This window comes from Plutella xylostella, chromosome 20 (assembly GCF_932276165.1).
Source record: "Plutella xylostella chromosome 20, ilPluXylo3.1, whole genome shotgun sequence".
In the NCBI taxonomy this organism is placed as follows: domain Eukaryota; kingdom Metazoa; phylum Arthropoda; class Insecta; order Lepidoptera; family Plutellidae; genus Plutella; species Plutella xylostella.
Window position 1 is genome coordinate 5,395,847 of NC_064000.1, and position 19,704 is coordinate 5,415,550.

General features: G+C 38.0%; 3 protein-coding genes across 5 annotated transcripts in view; 1 reads left to right on the forward strand and 2 right to left on the reverse strand.

The window, feature by feature from the left end:
• Nucleotides 1–15,769, forward strand: part of LOC105384643 (A disintegrin and metalloproteinase with thrombospondin motifs 1) — a 110,525-nt gene extending 94,756 nt beyond the window's left edge. Inside the window, exons 7-17 of one of the 3 annotated variants that reach the window (XM_048628163.1) lie at nucleotides 515–647; nucleotides 1,401–1,530; nucleotides 4,918–5,060; nucleotides 6,287–6,339; nucleotides 8,094–8,220; nucleotides 9,091–9,255; nucleotides 10,225–10,341; nucleotides 10,577–10,691; nucleotides 12,197–12,312; nucleotides 12,924–13,503; nucleotides 14,517–15,769. In XM_048628163.1, the coding sequence (XP_048484120.1) occupies nucleotides 515–647; nucleotides 1,401–1,530; nucleotides 4,918–5,060; nucleotides 6,287–6,339; nucleotides 8,094–8,220; nucleotides 9,091–9,255; nucleotides 10,225–10,341; nucleotides 10,577–10,691; nucleotides 12,197–12,312; nucleotides 12,924–13,473 (1,649 nt within the window). In that variant the 3' untranslated portion in view covers nucleotides 13,474–13,503; nucleotides 14,517–15,769. Of the gene's footprint in view, nucleotides 1–514; nucleotides 648–1,400; nucleotides 1,531–4,917; nucleotides 5,061–6,286; nucleotides 6,340–6,658; nucleotides 6,715–8,093; nucleotides 8,221–9,090; nucleotides 9,256–10,224; nucleotides 10,342–10,576; nucleotides 10,692–12,196; nucleotides 12,313–12,923; nucleotides 13,504–14,516 lie in introns of all 3 variants that reach the window. The other 2 variants (XM_048628162.1, XM_048628164.1) reach the window with 2 other exon arrangements.
• On the reverse strand, nucleotides 2,604–4,796 carry LOC119691611 (homologous-pairing protein 2 homolog). Its single transcript, XM_038109382.2, has 3 exons — nucleotides 3,843–4,796; nucleotides 3,429–3,687; nucleotides 2,604–2,792 (listed from the first exon to the last, which is right to left on the reverse strand). The coding sequence occupies exons 1-3, from the start codon at nucleotides 4,066–4,068 to the stop codon at nucleotides 2,663–2,665; spliced, it is 615 nt and encodes a 204-aa protein (XP_037965310.2). The 5' UTR covers nucleotides 4,069–4,796; the 3' UTR covers nucleotides 2,604–2,662.
• On the reverse strand, nucleotides 14,516–18,912 carry LOC105384642 (transmembrane protein 14C). Its single transcript, XM_048628182.1, has 4 exons — nucleotides 18,746–18,912; nucleotides 17,377–17,424; nucleotides 16,946–17,036; nucleotides 14,516–16,451 (listed from the first exon to the last, which is right to left on the reverse strand). Exons 1-4 carry the CDS (start codon nucleotides 18,819–18,821, stop codon nucleotides 16,328–16,330), a joined length of 339 nt encoding a protein of 112 aa, XP_048484139.1. The 5' UTR covers nucleotides 18,822–18,912; the 3' UTR covers nucleotides 14,516–16,327.
• Nucleotides 18,913–19,704: the final 792 nt, after the last annotated feature.

The following is a 19,704-nucleotide window of genomic DNA, read 5'->3' on the forward strand; positions in this document are numbered from 1 at the left end:
AAGCCACTGCATTTGATATAAGTAATCTACTTATTAATTAAGATACACATCTAAAGTTAAAAATATAAATATAATTTCCTGAAAAAACTGCAGCCAAAGTAGGTTATACTCAGAAATTACAAAAGATAATCAAAAATTCGAGAAAATATCATTCCATTCCATACAAAAGAATTCAACGGGTGCCCTGAATATTTTCGTACGAAACATGTGGCGCGCTTGGCGTTGGCTTGAGTTGGTGCGCTTTATATTGTAGTTCTTTGCTAAATATACTTACCTTATTTGCTATATACCTTTCTTCTGCCTTACATCACTCCGGCGGCCGAATTATAAAACAGTATACCCAAACAAACAAAAATAAATTCACGTCGACATTCGCCATAAATACGGCGCTGTGACTGGTGGAACGAAATAAAAGGTATTATAAGTAATTGAACAAGGATATCGACGTCGATAACAGACCCGTGAAGCCGCTGAAGCCTAATCTCAATCTCACCCTGCCCTATGTTGTTTTCAGCGTTTATGGAGCCTGATCATCTAGCGAAGAGGTTCAGAAGGAAACGATCGACGACCCACAGTCGCAGCAAGCGCGACGCGCCTTACGTCATCTACCCAGAGATTCTAGTTATCGTCGACTACGACGGCTATAGGTAAGGAAAAAATGATTTTTTCGGCATTATTTGTACACAAAAACATGGACAACATTACACACACACATTACAAAAAAACTTAATCTAATACATATGTACAAATGGCGGTCTTCTCGCTTAAAGCGATTTCTTCCAGACAACCTTTGGGTGTTTAATTACGTAGTTTACTTCATTAAGGCTGACTTTTCAATGCTATATTCCGATACTAGCGCTGCTAAATTAACAATCTTCCTTTACAGTTACTTTTACTGCTTTTAATGCTTGTTGTGAGAAAATTGCTACTGCGAATGTCCATTTGACTCTATCCATATAAGTCTTACAACTGCAATCATTAAATTAATTAAATATGTAGTAGTTTTAGGTACTTTGACTTCTAGTGACTAGCGATTACAAGTAATAGTAAGTAAGTACCTATACCTATATGTAGTAGGTACAAATTTACCCCCTTATTCATAAAAAAGTTACTGGACGCTTTAGCTATTGAACTGTTCTCTGACTTTATGATAAGGGGGATAAAGATTGTATGTAAGTATGAAATTTTTCACGGGGACGTGTTGTGTGTGATGTGTGTAGCAGTGGTGTTTATGTGGAAGTGCTTGAGCAGCATGTGAGCTTGAGATCGCTTTTTTAAAATCTCCGCCTGTATACTTTTAGGCGCAGGCCACCGTATCTAGGTACTTTATAAACAACCCTTCCAACCAATCACAAGCATACCTACTTTAAATCAATAACTAATCTTCCAAACATCCGCAGACTACACGGCGGCGACAACGTGCAGATCAAGCGCTACTTCGTGTCGTTCTGGAACGGCGTGGACCTGCGCTACAAGCTGCTCAAGGGGCCCCGGATACGGATATCCATCGCCGGCATCATCATATCCAGGGTGAGTTTAACACTCTCTGCTGCCGCTACATGTCATTATATCGCGATTTGACATAAATACGGCGGCGACAACGTGCAGATCAATCCCGGTATCATCATATCCAGGGTGAGTTTAACACTCTCTGCTGCCGCTACACGGGTTTGTTATCGACGTAGAAAATAAAGGTCACTATATCGCGATTTGACATAAATACAGCGCTGTGATTGGTAGAACGCGCATTAAACGAGTTTATCGATGTCGATAACGAACCCGTGAAGGGCCGCTGTATTAGAAGACTTATTAGCTAGGTACAGTTGGCTGCAAATAAACCATTGGGGGATTACCACCACCGAACATTAGCAATTAACAATCTATAAGCACGGGTTTATCGACGTAGATAAGGTCAATATATCGCTATTTGACATAAATACGGCGGCGACAACGATCAGGGTGAGTTTAACACTCTCTGCTGCCGCTACACGGGTTTATCGTCGTAGATAAACGCCGCTGTACCGCGATTTGACATAAATACGGCGGCGACAACGTGCAGATCAAGCGCTACTTCGTGTCGTTCTGGAACGGCGTGGACCTGCGCTACAAGCTGCTCAAGGGGCCCCGGATACGGATATCCATCGCCGGCATCATCATATCTAGGGTGAGTTTGACACTCTCTGTTGCCGCTACACAGGTTTTTTATCGACGTAGAAAATAAAGGTAGCATATAGTGTGACCTTTAGTCATCGCGATTTGACATAAATACGGCGGCGGCGACAACGTGCAGATTAAGCGCCGGTATCATCATAATATCTAGGGTGAGTTTACACTTTCTGTGCAGGCCATTGTACGAAAAATCAGTCAGCCTTGAGTGGTGTGCAGGGTAGGTATTCATTCACGCTTTGCATTTCTGTACTCCCTTGCCAGGTAGGCAGAGTTGCATTGTTGTTTTTTCCTTTATTTTTAGATTTAAGCTCAACGTTATACATTCATATTCAAAATTCAAAGTTATTAGGTGCCTACCTTGTTTAGTAAATTCTGGAAAACTGTAGGTACCTGTCTATGCAATATCAAAAAAGCAGATCATTAAAAAGTTTTTATGAAGTAGAATACATTTATTACATATTTACTATTAACACTTCAAAATTCAGGCAGTTATTTAAGTCATGAGTTTGAATCCGACCATGTCATCAGTCTCCACACACAGCTCTTCTAGAAACGTCTTCTTGGACTTCGGATAGCCTTCCATCATAGTCTCTATCATGTCCGAACAGATTCGTTTTCGCTTTCTGAAATACGTAAAAAATATAAATTTTACCACGTTAAAAATCCTCGGCATTCTGCACTAAAAGTCGCATATCTCTGGAACGGCTACGCCGATTTTAATAAATATGGCTAAGAATACCTGGGGCAACATTGCCTATGACCCTAAAAACAAATCTAAATTCGGTTAAGCCGTTTAGGAGCTACTCTACCACAGACGGACACACAGACAAATTAAACTTATAACACCCCTCTTTTTCCGTCGGGAGTTAAAAAGTAAAAGTCCTGCCGTCCCGTAATTATGAATAAAATGTCGAAAGTTTTAGAAGTACTTAGGTATGAGCTGGTTTCTGACTACTTTGGTTCTCATAAACCTAGTTAGTTTAATTTAGTTTGATTTCTTTGTAAGTCTTTGTTTTTTGTTTTATAATTTAACTCCCTCTATTTGTTATAAAGTTATGTGTATTTTTTAGATTAAGTCTAATTATAGCTTTAGTTAACTCTCTCTATACTACCTAACTAATCTACCTAGAGGTGGAAACTTGTGAAACATAAGCTACTCTGACATTGTTATCTACAAAATAAATTAGTTAAGTTTTCCTAATATAGTAAAATAAAATAAATAAATAAATAAATAAGTAAGTACATTCGTATTGACCTACCTATATTCACTCAACAGTTTGCTATGTAGTTCGGAAACCTTCCTCTTTTCCTCAGGACTCAACACCTGAGTGGACGTCCTCAGAACATTCAGTTTACTCTCCAACACTTCGATCCTAGTTCTAGCGTCGTTTGTAAGAGATATCGCTGTGTCTGTCGTTGGTGTTGAAATCAGTAATTTTAGTTTGCTCTCTGATGATTTCAATGCTTCAGATTGTTCCTCTAGAGATTTGGCCACGACTTTGAATTGGGTTTCGTAATCTGGAAGGATAAATTTGTAAATATTATTTTGGTACACTACACATGCCTTTACTAAATTAAATTGGCCTGAGGGTAAAAAGAAAATTAATTACTTAGTTGTTACAGGCAATTTAGGTACTTTTATGCTTAAGTAGTTAGGTTCACATAAAACCTACCTTCTTCTTTATCATTGTCATCGGGAACAGTTTCAGGTTGTATAGCGGCATACACTTTTTGTTTTCCATACAATTTGCACTTAATTTTAGCAGATTCACTCAATGCGTCCAAAGCTTTTTGTACCGCTGTTTTGGTAAACGCACCCCGCAGGTTTACAGTTATGTCCGCACAAGAGTAAGGACGATTGGTGTCGACCAAATACTTTAAAACTGCATCGCTGGCCATTATAAAATAATCGATCCACTCTTGAAATAAAACTTGCACAGTAAAAGAAATTAATGTTATTGGTTTTTGTTCGATCGATAAAATTATGGCGCCAAGATTATTTTTTTATTGTCTATGGCCAAGAGCCTTTCTACATAATGCCAACTTTTTTACTATATTACCTCTAGAATAAGTACTTTTAATTTAGCATTTATGTAGACAGATACAACTTATTTTTAAAGTATGGTTGCATGCTCTCTTTCACAAAATACGAAAATACCATCCGCTCCGTGTTTAGTCATAAAATTTGCGTTTTTTAAATCAAACATGCTAATTGCGTATTGAAAATGAAACTCGTTTGGTATCTGGGAAGAAGTCATTTAGCATTTAGCATCGGTTCAAGGTTAGGAAAGTTACACAATCATCAGCAAGTCACGTTTGGACTCGTTTTCACAGCGTGACTAAAGTTTTTCTTTGTTTTCTGATCCTGTAAATGGCCTGCCATTGACTTTGACCTAGGTATTGTTGTTTCTTTTGTCAACCGGTAGAGTACATTACCGTTGCACAATATTGGATTGAGTCGCAATGCAATGATTAGACTTTTTATTTACTTAATCGCTTCAGTTGCTCACCTACCTGCCTGAGTTATTGTTCTGAAGGTAAGTAAGTATATAACAATCGCAGCATAGATGAACAAAAATAACTTAGATTTCCTTTTGCATTGGGCATTAGGTAAATGAGCTGACAAGTGGAAGTCAAAGGAGTGACACGGGACCGCGGTCCGGTCGACCGGAGAAAGTGGCAATCTACTCTTCGAGCCCTATTGTCTCTTATGATTATATACTACAATGACCATTTCTCCTGTTTCAGGGGCGCGACGCTACGCCGTATCTTGAAAGAAACCGTGTAGGCAGAGACGCGATAGACTCGGCAGCCGCTCTCACGGACATGGGCAAGTACTTGTTCCGAGAGCGGAGGCTGCCGGTCTACGACATTGCCGTTGCCATCACCAAGTAAGTTGAAAAAAATGAGCGAAGCGGGCCTTTTTATGATACATTTGCTAATACAGCTAGAAATGTTTAAGATTTTGCTGTCGTTATCATGTACGGTGGCCTGCGCCTAAAAGTATACAGGCGGAGTTTTTAAAATCGATCCCTGATGATGAAGGGACCAGCTACATCTGTTATAAATCAGGGGACGTTTTGTGTGTGATGTGTGTAGCAGTGGTGTTTATGTGGATGTGCTTGAGCACCATGTGAGCTTAAGATCGCTATTTCAAAAACTCCGCCTGTATACTTTTAGGCGCAGGCCACCGTACATACCAACCACTCGTATATATTTTTTTTGCAACGTTTAACTTAAAAAAAATGTTAAGGAGACAATGATAATCATAATCGAAAAATATTCTTATTTTTTTAGGCAACGTATTTAATCGAAGGCATTTTAATTTTAAAACCTACCACATAAATTCAACATTTTATAAATGTTTTGATGTTGATAATTAGCTAAGGACTAATTAGCCTTAATTAGTCTCCTTTTGAACCCACATAATTTATTGAACCGGGTCAATTTAATCAAACCTTGATCTTGAACGATTCAGATCCTTAAATTTCCATTTTTAAGATTCGTGTGATACCAGATTTTAACAAAAGAAAAGATGTCTCAATATTTTTAAAATTTTAGCTTAATTTATGACATTTTCAATTGTTTTGGTTGGCATAAAACCCAATAAAAAAATCATTACCGAATTTATTTTTTCTTACGTAGGTCTCTTCTCTAACTATTAGGAGGCATAACTGCCTACATTAAAAGTATAGTGTTTATTTTATAATGATGTAATATGAAGGTACGACTTCTTGGTTTATGACCTCGTAAACCCCGTTTAGTTTTATAAGTTTCCTTTTTATTACCTACCGCGACAATCTCATCATTACAGGAGGAGTTTCGTAATAAAGATTACGCTTCTACTTAACTAAAGTCTGTTTTAAAGTCCTAACTTAAAGTTTAAAGTATTTTCCAAACAGCTACATTAAGTAAGTAACGCAGGTCTAACACTCTATTTTATTGTTATTTTATGCTCACACGACAAAGCAGTCTGGATACGACAGGTAAGGTCGTGATTATTTTTAAATTTTACATTTAGCGCCATTTAACCAAAACTTAAAATAATTTTGTTAATTTAAGATAGTAAGACAAGATGGCCTGAAACATGAAGATACCAATTACATTTAACCAACAGGTACGACATGTGTCGGCGACGCAAAGGTGGCCGCTGTACTAAAGGCACCGCTGGTAAATTTATTCAAAACACTGTATTAGTTCCGTAGGATGGATTGCGTTGCGGATTAACAGCGGCTTTCAAAATAATATCCTGGCTTGGTTAATAATAATTTATAAGGTAAAGGATTTGGTAATGGCGCTGAATTTTTTTTGCCGAGAGCAGATTTCTTGTTTGCTTTTAGGTTAGAAAACAAAAAAAACTATTTCTACTCGTTACAAGAGTAGAGACAACTGTGATAATTATTTCATTCGTGTATAACGTAGGAGGTAGGAATTCTCAGTAAATGTTGGTGTAAATTTTACTCAAATGTTTGTTTCCGTGCGCTTTCAGACTAGACATGTGCAGAAGACAATATGCGAACGATGCATGCAACAGAGGGACGGCAGGTAGGCGTGTGTTAATACCCTCAATATCCCGAGCACGCCTTGTCTCTCATTCAAATCCCTCACCTCTGTTGTACACAATATTTCACACAGGAACATTTTCACCTGTCCATTTCGTTACCCCTACCCCCCAGAATAAGGAGTCGAGAGCAACTGTGACTCCTTATTCTACGCTCCATCCTCAGTCCATGTCCGTTCCGTGACATATTCGCACCTTGTGAATAATACTATCCTTTCTAAGCCGTATCTTCTTCTAGTATTTTCTGTGTTCGTGTAAATGTACTGTATATACCTACCAACATCGTACCATAGTCATTATTAAGTACCTACGACAGTGTTTTATGTATATTTGTGCGACATTCATGCTCATTCGTACCTACCTACCCAGTACCCACATTGTATTTTTTCTAATGTTTATTTAAAATATTTTTAGGTATTTCTTCACTTCTTCAATGAGCGTATCTAAGTAATTATCAAATATATTACAACGATTGAAATTACTATTTAATATAATCATAAAAAAACTGCTTGCTCTACTCCTTTTTCATTTAAAAAGCAAGCATGACTGTATTAGATCGTCGTCTTAGCAATGGCATGGCAATACTTAAAAAAACTATTTTTTTTACTGCGGGACTGGCGGTTATAAAATTATATTTTGCGTATTTTTTTTTAATTTTTAAAAGCTTCATCGCATTTATTTTTATTGAACCTACTGTTATTGCTTTTTAACCCACTGTAAGTTTACTATAAACTATTATTTACCAATTTATTAATATAGTCATAGTGGTATTTGGTCACTGTTATTAACTTTATTGCCTACTACATAAGTTGTAGATACTTACAAAATTTTATTAAGTACCTAGGTCTAATTTATTATCTTACGTGCATGAAAGGGATTTGGCTACTAATTTAGAATTATGCATGGTGTTTAATGCCTTATTCACTAACTCATATCTTCGTACGCCAAGCACCCGCGCTGTAAGTATTCCTTCCTTCATTATAAATATTTTCTGTCACATCTGTATTATAAAAATATTTGTTTCCTGTTTTATACACATCTAAATCGAAACCATCAATTCCAAATCAGCACTTCATATATCCTGAAAACCCTACCCTCGCATTCCAAAAAACTATTTTTTACGTTACCTACTAAACTATTTTTTTTTCAACTATGAGGCCGTTTAAGTACCGAAATAAAGCTGGCTGGCAGCACCGATTTGCCAGTTTCATATTTTTTCCAAAACGCAATAAAAATGGCGGGAACATTGTTTTTTTCTTAAAAAATTCCGCGCTGGCTGGTAATATAAAGTTTACAAACCTTCTTTCTGTAAACGGCCTCATTGCTGTGCGGTCCAAAATTCTAAGACATTTTAATCGGTCAGGTTTTGCGTACGTCGGCGGCGCGTGTGTGGTGAACAAGAGGCTGGAGAAGGTGAACTCTGTGGCCATCATCGAGGACACGGGCGGCTTCTCCGGAATCATCGTCGCCGCCCATGAAGTCGGACATTTGTAAGTTTGTTGCAGACTGTTGTGTTTGAGACTCGGAGAAGCCACTTCTTAAGTTTATGTGGGATGTTGTGTAGCATAGCATATGAGTGGTCACGGATTAGAATACTAGAATGTAGGTACCTACCGTCGTCACGACCCATTACGTCCCCACTGCTGGGGCACGGGTCTCCTTCCAATGAAGGAAGGGTTTAGGCCTAGTCCACCACGCTGGCCAAGTGCGGGTTGGTGGACCCCAACACAAGCAAGCTTGTGCTGAGAGAGTTGTCGGGTAAGTGGGCAACCCGACTGTCAGATGTTTTCAAGCCGCCCGAAGGCCTCTGACTAGGCTTAACGACTGCTGCTGTTGCAGCAACCGTGACCCACGGCTTAACGTGCCGTCCGAAGCACGGAAGCGTCCAGAAAAGCACCACTTGAAATTGGTCACCCATCCAATGGCTGACCGTGTCAGTTGTTGCTTAACCTCAGCGATCAGTTACGATCACTGAGGCCCGCTCGACTAGGTACCTACCGATTCATTATTTTTATTTGTCTAACACATTTTAATGCAATAATACCACGAGCTATGCGCTGAAAGAAAATAATAATATCTGCTCATCAAATAAAATAAAATATTGGTACAGATTTATATAGGGATGCATTCAAAATTATTACCCCAATTCAGAAGCTACTCTGATAAAATTTAATTTAATTCTTGTTTTATGGCAGTTGGCACTAAAACTAGGTAGGTGTTGTATTGGTAAAATTTAACGTTAAATTCTGCCAATATCACGTGTTGGGTATAAAACTCTGAGTATGACAGCTGTTACTAAAATCAACCAAAGACAATAACCAATGTAATGGCAAAACATCTAACCCCACCCTCCCTTACAGACTAGGCGCAGTGCACGACGGCAGCCCGCCGCCCTCGTACCTCGGCGGGCCGGGCGCGGAGAAGTGCCGCTGGGAGGACGGGTTCATCATGTCGGACCTGCGACACACGGAGAAGGGGTTCCGCTGGTCGCCCTGCTCCGTGCAGAGCTTCCACCACTTCTTGAAGTTAGTGCATACTTTTTTAATGATCGCCTTTTGTTTCGGCTTTGTTACCTCTGCAGTTCTACCTAGGTTGTGGGAAAGCCGTCGAATGGCGCCTTCTCCCTGCTTAAAGGGACTAAATAAAGGTCCCTCCAAAAGTCTTGCTTCTTAGAATGCCCGCAGCTCAGTATATCACTGGGTAAAGCTAAAAAGGTTCAAACGTTCTATATTGGAGGTAAGGAAGCAGAGAAGTGCCGGTGGGGGGACGGGTTCATCATGTCGGACCTGCGACACACGGAGAAGGGCTTCCGCTGGTCGCCTTGCTCCGTGCAGAGCTTCCAACACTTCTTGAAGTTAGTAATAGTAGATCCCAATTTCCTTATTACGTTGCCTCTAGTATTCGCTACCGATACGCTAAGAAGCTCTATCCAGCATGTGGGAAAGACGTCTTGTAGGTTTCTCCCGGCAAAAAGCGACTACTCTAAGGTACTCACTCCAAAAGCTCTCTTGGAGTCCCCTCGGCTAAAGACGTCGCGTCGTTGAGATTGAAGGCAAAAAGCATGAAACGTAGCGGAACCGTGAGTAAAATCTACATAGGAGGCCGAGGAAGCAGAGAAGTGTCGCTGGGAAGACGGGTTCATCATGTCGGGCCTGCGACACACGGAGAAGGGCTTCCGCTGGTCGCCCTGCTCCGTGCAGAGCTTCCACCACTTCTTGAAGTCAGTACATGTTATCTATCCAGCTTGTGGCGTTGTGGCCAAACGGGATATTTTTGTTGTACTTAGATGATGTTCATTTGTTTCGACTTTCGACGGTGTGACCTGTGCAGCTATACCTAGCATGAGGGCAAAGACTCGTGAGGAGTTTCTTAGCATGTATTTTCCTAACAGACGTGCCTCAATGGTACTATGATTTAATTGTTTTGTACCTTTTGACAAAGTGAAAGCATTTCTAAAACACCGAAGTAATTAATTATTTATTACCTAATTACAGTGGCGACACAGCAACCTGCCTATACAACTCACCTCATGAAGACGACTCGTTACCGCGCGTGTTGCCGGGCCGACTACTCACGTTGGACGCACAGTGTCGCAAGGATCGGGGGACTAGGTGAGATTGAGATACGATATTCACAGTATTAGGTAGCTAAGAAATATGAACGCTGGCTGCTCATCTGGTAAAGTGCCCGCTTCTCCAAATAGACACGAGGATTTAAGAGCCAGTTTAGCAGGCAGTTTGGCAGGTTCGATCTTGAAAGTCTACGTTTGCATAAAACCTGCCTTTACCATCTACTTACAACCCAAGCTGTCAAATTACGCCAATAACCACTATTTCCTTCTTCCAGCGCATGCTTCAAAGACGAGCGTGTCTGCGCTCAGTTGTTCTGCTTCGACGCGGCGAGCGGCTACTGCGTGGCGTACCGGCCCGCCGCCGAGGGATCCCCGTGCGGGGACGGACAGGTATGGAGAATATCATAATTTGGAGAAAAGAGGTATTATAGCGAGAGAGCGGTAGGTCCATCCTCGAGAGCTGCTTCACGTAGCAGTCAGGGGGGTCACTGACAATTCTCGCCCGTTCGTTCGTCGATTTAGAGAATGACCCTCCTGAAACTGACGCTAATCTGACTGGCCAGTCCTTTCACCACGGTGACAAAATCTGGCTCTTGTGTTTGCTGACTGGATATAATGTGAATGTCTACTTACGTGTGTGTGAAAATGTACTATCTAGTCAATATGTCGCAGCCGGATCGTATAATCCGCCGTATTACATTACGGCTGGCCGCATTACAACACAGGGCCGCTTTGTAATGCGCCGGATCAACGTTTAGCCGCATTGTCATTTCAATACGTTCTTCAATACGGCGGCCCACGTTTAGGCGCATCGTACTACTACTGAATTGTAGGGTAACCATGTCCATACTAAGCATGACATTACAGGTGAAGGATTTTTGTAATCATAATAGAGTAAATCTATCATATGGAATTCCATTAAAGTATCAAAATACTGTTAATGGGAACTACTCGGATTGTAGGATCTCCGGAATTATTATTCTTCATCATCAACATCTGGACGTAGGCCTCTCCCAAAGCACACCACTGGATGCGATCTACAGCATTCCACATCCAATCATAACCAGCCACCTTTCGCAAGTCGTCACCCCATCTAGCCTGAGGGCGTCCCACACTACGTTTGCCTCGTCGCAGTCTCTTCAAGATCAAATAATCTTTGCCGGCCACATTTATATTTTTTGACCCAGTAGTATTATCTGGAAATCCGCCGACCAGCAGAATCCATGGTCACTTTAGCTGATTGATGTGCGTTATATCTTTTGTACGTTTTTCACTGTACCGCATTGATCGGAATATTCGGAATGGAAATTATTTAATTTCACGTGAAAATTGTTCTTGAAGTACTGTTTACTAGCATATTTGACACGATTTCTTCGTTGTAATCATCATCAAATATCTGTATCCAACGCCATTATTGTTGTTATGTCAAGCAACGCCACGAGTGTTAAAAATCAAAACTAAAGTTTTCCTAAAATAAAATAAATAAATAAATAAATAAATAAAATCTTTCAAAGCGGCGGCTAATCTCTCGCCGTATTACATAACGGCCAGCCGTATTGAATGACGTATGAGGTCGAATACAATCCGGCGCATTTTCATTTAGCCGTATTCAATAAGACTAAACGTTGATCCGCCGCATTACAAAGCGGCCCTGTCTTGTAATGCGGCTAGCCGTCATGTAATACGGCGGGTTATACGATCCGGCTGCGACAAATACACTGTTTTACCATGTCACACCTCTAAAAAAAGTAACCGACGATTTCTGTATTTTTACAATATAAACATAAAATTCATATTATGGAGTCGACTGTATCATTCAGATGTGGCAATGTTTTCAACATGACTGTATCTCAGTCTTATCTCACTATACCTAACCTCATTCCCACCGCCCCCAGTACTGCATAAACGGGCGCTGCATCACGGAGCACGAGAACATAATCCCGGACTACTCGCAGCACACGCCCAGCTACGTGCGCCCGGACACCAGCCCCTTCTACAACAACGTCACCAGGTAACACACGGGATTAGAAATATGGGTATTCAGTGGGAAGTCTATCGCGAACTCATTTTCATGGATGACTAAAGGAGGACTCAGTGATAAGTGTAGTAATAAAATCTAGAAGTCGGACCTTGAAATGAATCAATTCCGTCCGAAAAAAGTTCTTGATACACTTCCTGGTGGCAATATTGTGTCATCGTCAGTCAGAAGTGCTAAAATTAGGGCACATTCTGGGTACCTTTAAGTTTGCCATAAAATAAAATAATAATTAAACATATATTTAAGAATCTTAAGGTTAGTGATAATGACAAGTGTACTTATAAAATTTACCATGTGTCGATTTTTACTAATCGTTTAAAGTTTTTTTTCATGACTATTCATAATATATTTATTTGGTGCTGATAATAATTTGTGCAGTTAGCAAAAATCAATACACGGAAATAGTTTTCTACCTATTAGTAGTAAGCTAACTTTATATTTGTTTATATTATCTATCATTAGAACAAAAAATATCACAAAACTGACTCAATTATGAGAATACCCACACAATCTCATAACGTCATTTTGTGTACAAAGAAAACCTCGCAACCTTGAATACTAATTACATTTATTTCAAAACACAGTTACGAAGCGACCACACAGCCAATCATACAAACCTCGCCGATAGTAAACGAATACAGCCCCAACTACTACAACCAGAACCAGAGTCCAAGTATTTACACCAACAGTGTGCCTCAGACTACCGTGACCACCGCCAACCCTTACAAATACTTCTACTACACTACGACCACCACGCAGAGACCTTACGAGTACAAATACGTCACCACCCCGACAACCATCACATACCCGCCGTCTATAAACAAATACTCTGTGACCTCAACAAAGAGCCCTTACGATTTCAAAGACTTCGCAACAAGAGTAACAGAAAGAAACGACCAGAAAAGAGGTTTCTATAGTCGCGATGAGTTCTCAAACTTTTTCCGGTCGACCACGAAGAGTCCGTACCAGGACAAAGGAAGGAAGACTTTGTATAAAATTGGGACGTACTACCAGGGGAAGTCTAGCGACAACTCTATAAGGCCAGACGCCAATTCTCAGCAAATTTCCATAGAACCAGCGAGACTGGTGTTCTCTTACCAGAGGAATTTGACATCGGGAGAAGTTATACATTAAGGAGAGAAGTGCCAAAATGTGATTATATTGGTAAGGAAAAAAGGCATTGGATCATCTATGGAACTCTCATACACATGTCAGGACTTGATCACCATGATTCACGATGTACAAAGGACCATACCGATCACCAACATTCAGGACTCTGTAGAACAAAAAGTTCGATCACATTTTTCCATGGACTATACTTACCCACATGTACATTTTCAGCCATTGACAATCTGAACCTACCGCAGTAGCATACTGTCTCATATTTTCCAGCATGATTTCGCCGACCGCCGAAAATTTCTGCCATAACTTTTCCTCTTAACAATAAGCATTTTAGTGTTAGGAACATAGTAAGTTAAGCAATACATTTGAATCTCCAAAATTTTGCTAATATGGTATTCGACATTCGTTTCAGTCAAATTTTCTACACTACACTTAATATGATTTTCAATGTATTGCTTCACTTGATACATAGTTTTAATATACAGTCACTTCTATAATATTTTCAAATAATACTTCTATCATAAATTATATTAGTGACTACGTTATATCTTCGTGTACAAAGAATATGAATGCTGTATATAAGATTTATACCTATACCATAGTCTACTTTGACGTTCTGACTTCTTCCTTTTCAGTTGCCTGCATGAGAAGAGGATTTTTCCTAGATTTATACATAGCTTTAAGCGTTTCTTTTTCATTTGTGTCCATTTCAGATCGCCGCATTTTCAAACCATATTTAAGGCAGCATGATCATAATCAATTTCCAGTTCTCTTTTATTATAAGTACTTTTGCATGTAGGCATGATTCAACTTTTCTTCACATGTTTCTGTAAATAACACTTTTTATAAATCTAAATCCTAATCCTAGATTATCTTTTAGTATAGTTTGACTTTAAAGATTTTTTTTCTAAACTTACATTTATTTATTAATAAAGATTCACTTTTCAAATTATAGTTTCTTCCAGTTTATTTGATAGTTTGTATATAATTGCCTATATAAAATGATAATATTTTAATTGAAAGTGTGTCTAAAACTCAATTTGTTATTTCCACAGCCGCCATTAGGTTAGCGTGCACGCGGGCGAAGCACAGAAGACTGCACAGTTGGCGGCGCCAGCCGACCAGCCGTTACTACGACATGAGTGCGACGATGTATATGAATGACTTACGCTCGCGGGTTCCTTGTCTCTTCACATGACACTGGCAGAAAGTGTTTTTTTTTTCGTAAATATTCTCTCAGCTGCCAGTTTGATTTTTGACATTTCATATTGTTCAAAAAATAAGCGGCAGAATTCAAATTTGGAAGAATTATTTTAGGCAAAAAGGGCCTTGCCATCTATTGTTTTCTTTAAAACTGTACATTACTGAAAATCTACAAAATCTTACTTTACCATGCCTTTATTATATTCAAGTATCGACAGATATCGTAAATTTGTTGCTGTAGATCGTATAAAAATGCTACTTTAATAGTTACAGTAGTTAGGTATAACAAGTAATAAAATCGTATATTGCAACCAGTTTAAAATGTAGTTAAATTGACAAGGAAACCGCGACGTAGACATAATGTGTGTGAATTAAAAAGAAAAGTGTCGCGACGAACATTATTGAAAATGTCCGACACACAAATCTGCGAGTGATATTTTAATGTGATGATTGTGTTATTGTTAATGGACGCTAAGTACACTAGAATATTTTAATTTTTATATAAATATAGATATTTGACGAACAAACAGATCTTATATGAACTCCTTGTGATTCAAACTTCGGTTGGTATTTTGGATATATTTTTAGAAATACTCTTTTTAGATTACTTTTGTTTGTAAACGGTTGTTACAGTTACGTCCTAAGTTTACGTAAAAGAAACTGCCACAAAGTGCCTTTTATATAAATAGTATTGTTTAAGAATTATTGTAAATGACATGTATAAGTTTTTTTATATACACAAATGTATTTTACAGAGGTCGCGACAGGATCGCATATTTCTAAACGAGATTTTTTTCTCAAAAATGTACGTCTTAATTTTTATTTGCACTCGTAATTGGGGTTTTTTAATTCGATTACTTTGTAACAATTAAGTCTGTTTTTAATGCTAAAATTATTTATGTCACACTCTAGTTCTTTAATTGTAAAGTTACCAATAGCTTAATTTAAAAAAAAATATTTTTCGGCAATTATTTACCGGTGAAACTTGCCCATTTTAATTTCATGTATTTATTTATTCACGAACAATGAGCTTTTCTACTATAATTCTGTACTTCCCCGAATTGCCTTAACTTAAGAAAAATGAGAATAGAAAAGTATTGAAAACCGTTTCAGTTGTGTTTTATTTAAATAAAACATATTTAATACCCCTGGACCAACACCATTTAAAAAAGAAATAGGGTTTAACTATGTATAAAACAAATTAAATGTACATAATATTATAATAAACTCATTTTATCTTAAATGTTAGTCGAACTGTTCTTGTCCTAAAACCAAAAACCTTAAATTAATATCTATGTTGATATTTAAAATAAACTATAATAAAAAATACTATTACGACTAAAATACTTTACACTGTAGTAAAATGTTTCGAATGCCATTGAATTCAATATAAATATCAAAAACATACAGGTTTAAGTATCTATTAAATAACAAATGATGAATGATTCAAAATACACAAATATACCTACAATGTTACAAGTGGGATTTCACGTAAATGCATCTACTATAAGCCACACAAATAAAGGAACAATATGACTCATGCGTCAATACTTCTTTCATAATGGCCGCCATTTTATTATTGTTTCTTTATCTGCGGACTTTTTATACACAAAATATTGTTCATTCTAATACAAGTAAGTATATAAAAACAATATAAATCAATCTAACCGGATTTGACCGACATTGGCGACTTGGCCCCAACATTCTTGACGATAAGTTTGGCCAACATACCAACAGAGAGGACGAAAATGAGACCGGCAGGCATAAACTTCTTGCTGTTGTAGAACCTGAAATTAACAAATATTATTTTAACTTTACAATTAATAAGTACCATACATACTTATTCTATTTTTTTAAAAAGGGGGGGGTGTATAAAAGTCAAGTGTATTGCAGCTGTACCTTGTTCAAACAACTTGGTAATTACATAGTTGGCAGTTGTACCTTGTCAAACTAACAAATTGCCTATTCATTCTTTCACAGATTGACAGTTGGTTACTTTACTCCAAAATGTAATTGCAGCCAACTTCAGGAACAATCAAGTTCTTTACTGCCTGTACCTCCTGCAGGTTGACTGGTAGAAGATGCTTTTAGCATTAAGTCCACCTGGTTGTACATAATTACTTTTGTATATTGTGCAATGAAGAATAAATAAATATTTAAGTTCTTTGGACCAAATTGTACCTATGCACATACATACGTAATGTGTGGCACCCTGTCAATAGTAATTTGTGACCATTTACAGTCATCACAGTTAATAAATAGGTACCTAGTCAAATATTACCTGTAGCCCATAATGCCTCCAAGGGTGGTGGTGGTTCCCAACATCAATGCATAGTTTGAAGGGTCCCGACTGATTTGGTAAGCTCCAATACCTGAAAAATATAATACTTCTACTTATTTTCTCTTTTAAAGAACTTAAAAAACACAGAATTTTATCATGTTAACCACATGAATACCTTAAAATCTGACAAACACTAAGCTGTAAAAGTTTAAGAAGCTAATTCTAGAGGTTGGTCAGGTAGTCTGGTTGTTAGTTAGGTGTTTAGTCCATGTCCAGGATCTACATATATTCTTTCTGTAAATCTGCTAGAGGAGGTTAATATGATATGCAAAAGTAATAACTTTGCAATATGTAATATAATAATGCAATTTAAACCAATAGGTTTATTGCAAATATTCCATAATGTTCTATGATGTCTAAAATAAACTTACCAAGAATTGAACCAAAGATGAGTCCAGCCCCCAAAGATGGTATAGATCCTGCAACAGAAGAATAATATTTAAATAAAAAAACATGACTCGGCCAGCACATTGACAAATGCACATGGCTTTTGTGAAAAGGCAACATAAGAAGTAGTTTGGCTTGGTGGGTTATCTTGGATGGATGTATAAGAAAATTGGTTAATATTGGTATTTTGGATACACACCATCAACATGACATCCAACTAAAGGTTCTACCTTTTTTGGCATAAGATTTTTTTGCCTAATTTCGTATTGCATAGTAACGTTTGGTCAAAGTCTCGTTACGCCGAAAATCGTATGGCATAAATCTCGTTTAGTAAAAAGTTATTTCGCATAACATTGTTTAGCCTAATAATGGTATGGCCAAATCTTGAATAGCCTAATAATGCTATGGCATAGGTTTATACAAAGTAATAATATTCGTTTGGCTTTAACTTTGACGGAGCGTCTCCCTACATAGCGCAAACTGGTGCCTTGTATTGTTTCCGCTGTTTGGAAAACGCTCCGCTCCGCTTCGCTGCGATCCGCTTTGGTTTTGATGAACATGTGCACCTAACACGCTCCTCCTCGCTTTGCTCGTCGTCGCACCTATTTTTAGGTTTCGATCTCATGGGGTTTGTGATAATTATATTGGTCGTTAACTTTCGATTTTTTGATCATACAAATCGTGATTTTCGGGATGTAGGAGAAAAATACCACAATTTGTACATTTACTACATACTTAATATATTATTTATTAAGATAACATTAGGAGAAACAAGATTATACATAGGTATAGACGAACATAAATTTGAGCAAACGAAACTTAGGTGTTTAAAGATTGTGCCGAAAGAGTTTTAGACGAAACGAGCCTTATGCCACATAAGTCTTGGCAAAGTGATGGTTCGGACAAAAATGTTTAGACCATACGAGTTATGCGAAATGAGTTTTGGTCAATAAAGATTATGCCAGATGAGCGGAACCCCCAACTAAAACTAGAATCTAGATCTAGAATTTCAAGAAATTTAATTTATGAATTTGGCTTAGAAGGTAATTGAAATGTAAGTATATACCTATACATATAATCTTATAAATACCGGTAAATAAATATGATGGAGTACTTTTCACATGCCATGTCAATCTTATCATGATGACTGGGTATTATTCTGATTCTTGGAACAATTTAAGTAAGTCATTATTATGTAAAGTCATAGGCCTATGTAAATTTATAAGTAAATATGAAATGGTAAGGTTGCACAGGGGCGAAAGTTGTTAGGTCATGCTGCCTCACCATTGAATTTTATAAAAAAGGAAAATAAAATTAAAGTTATTTCTAATATTTTGAAGATAAAAATCTAACCTGCTTTGGCATAACCCATAATGCCACCGGCTGCTACGGTTGCTGCGTAAGCAATTCCAACGATATCAATACCCATATTTGTAGTTTTATTTGATTACACTTAATTTATTAGACCAAGAATTAAATCAATAGCAGCAATATGCCGAACTAAATGGAGTTTGGAAATAAAAACTTTTGACAGTGACACTTGATAATGACAGTTTGTTCTATAAGTCAATGTAACAGTTTTTTTTTCAAACCCAGAACAATAGGATAGGTTAAGGTGCCGATACATTATCGGACGCGGCTGACGAACGCGGCTGTTAGCCGTGACTTAAAGGTATCTGGGTAATATGTATGGCATGTACACTACGCTGTTCAAACTATCGGACGTAAGTTGCGCACGTAACCTTGGGCTGACCTTCAGCTTTCTGACGTCCGAGAGCTATCGATGAACCGTCCTGAAAGACCGTGCACACTTATCAGTCGCGGCTGACAGCCGCGTCCGATAATGTGTCGGCACCTTAAGAGATAGGATCAACAAAAGGAGTAAACAACATTGAGGAGACACAGGCGCGGATCCAGACCTCAAAATAGCTGATGGGCAAGTCCAAAAAACTGATTTTGCCTCGCCTTGAGGCACTGATAGCTGTTTTTTTGTTGTTGTTTTAGTGATGATAGTAAGATGCGCACAGTGCGTGTTTTTCAAATACTTAATTCTAAACTGTAAAACATACCTACATAAGTTTTTGAAAATTTTTAGAGAAAAAACTCTGTGTTTAAGCAAAAATGACAATACAATGTAAACAACTAGACCAAATTCGCATTTAAATGTGGCTGTGTTTATAGGGAAAATAGTTTTGAAGATACCTACACCTACATATTTAAAAGAAAGGCATTTTTTTGATAAAACCTTCAGATTTCGATAATTTTTACCCAAATACCTACAGAAGGCAAAACTTAATATGTATAACTTTGGA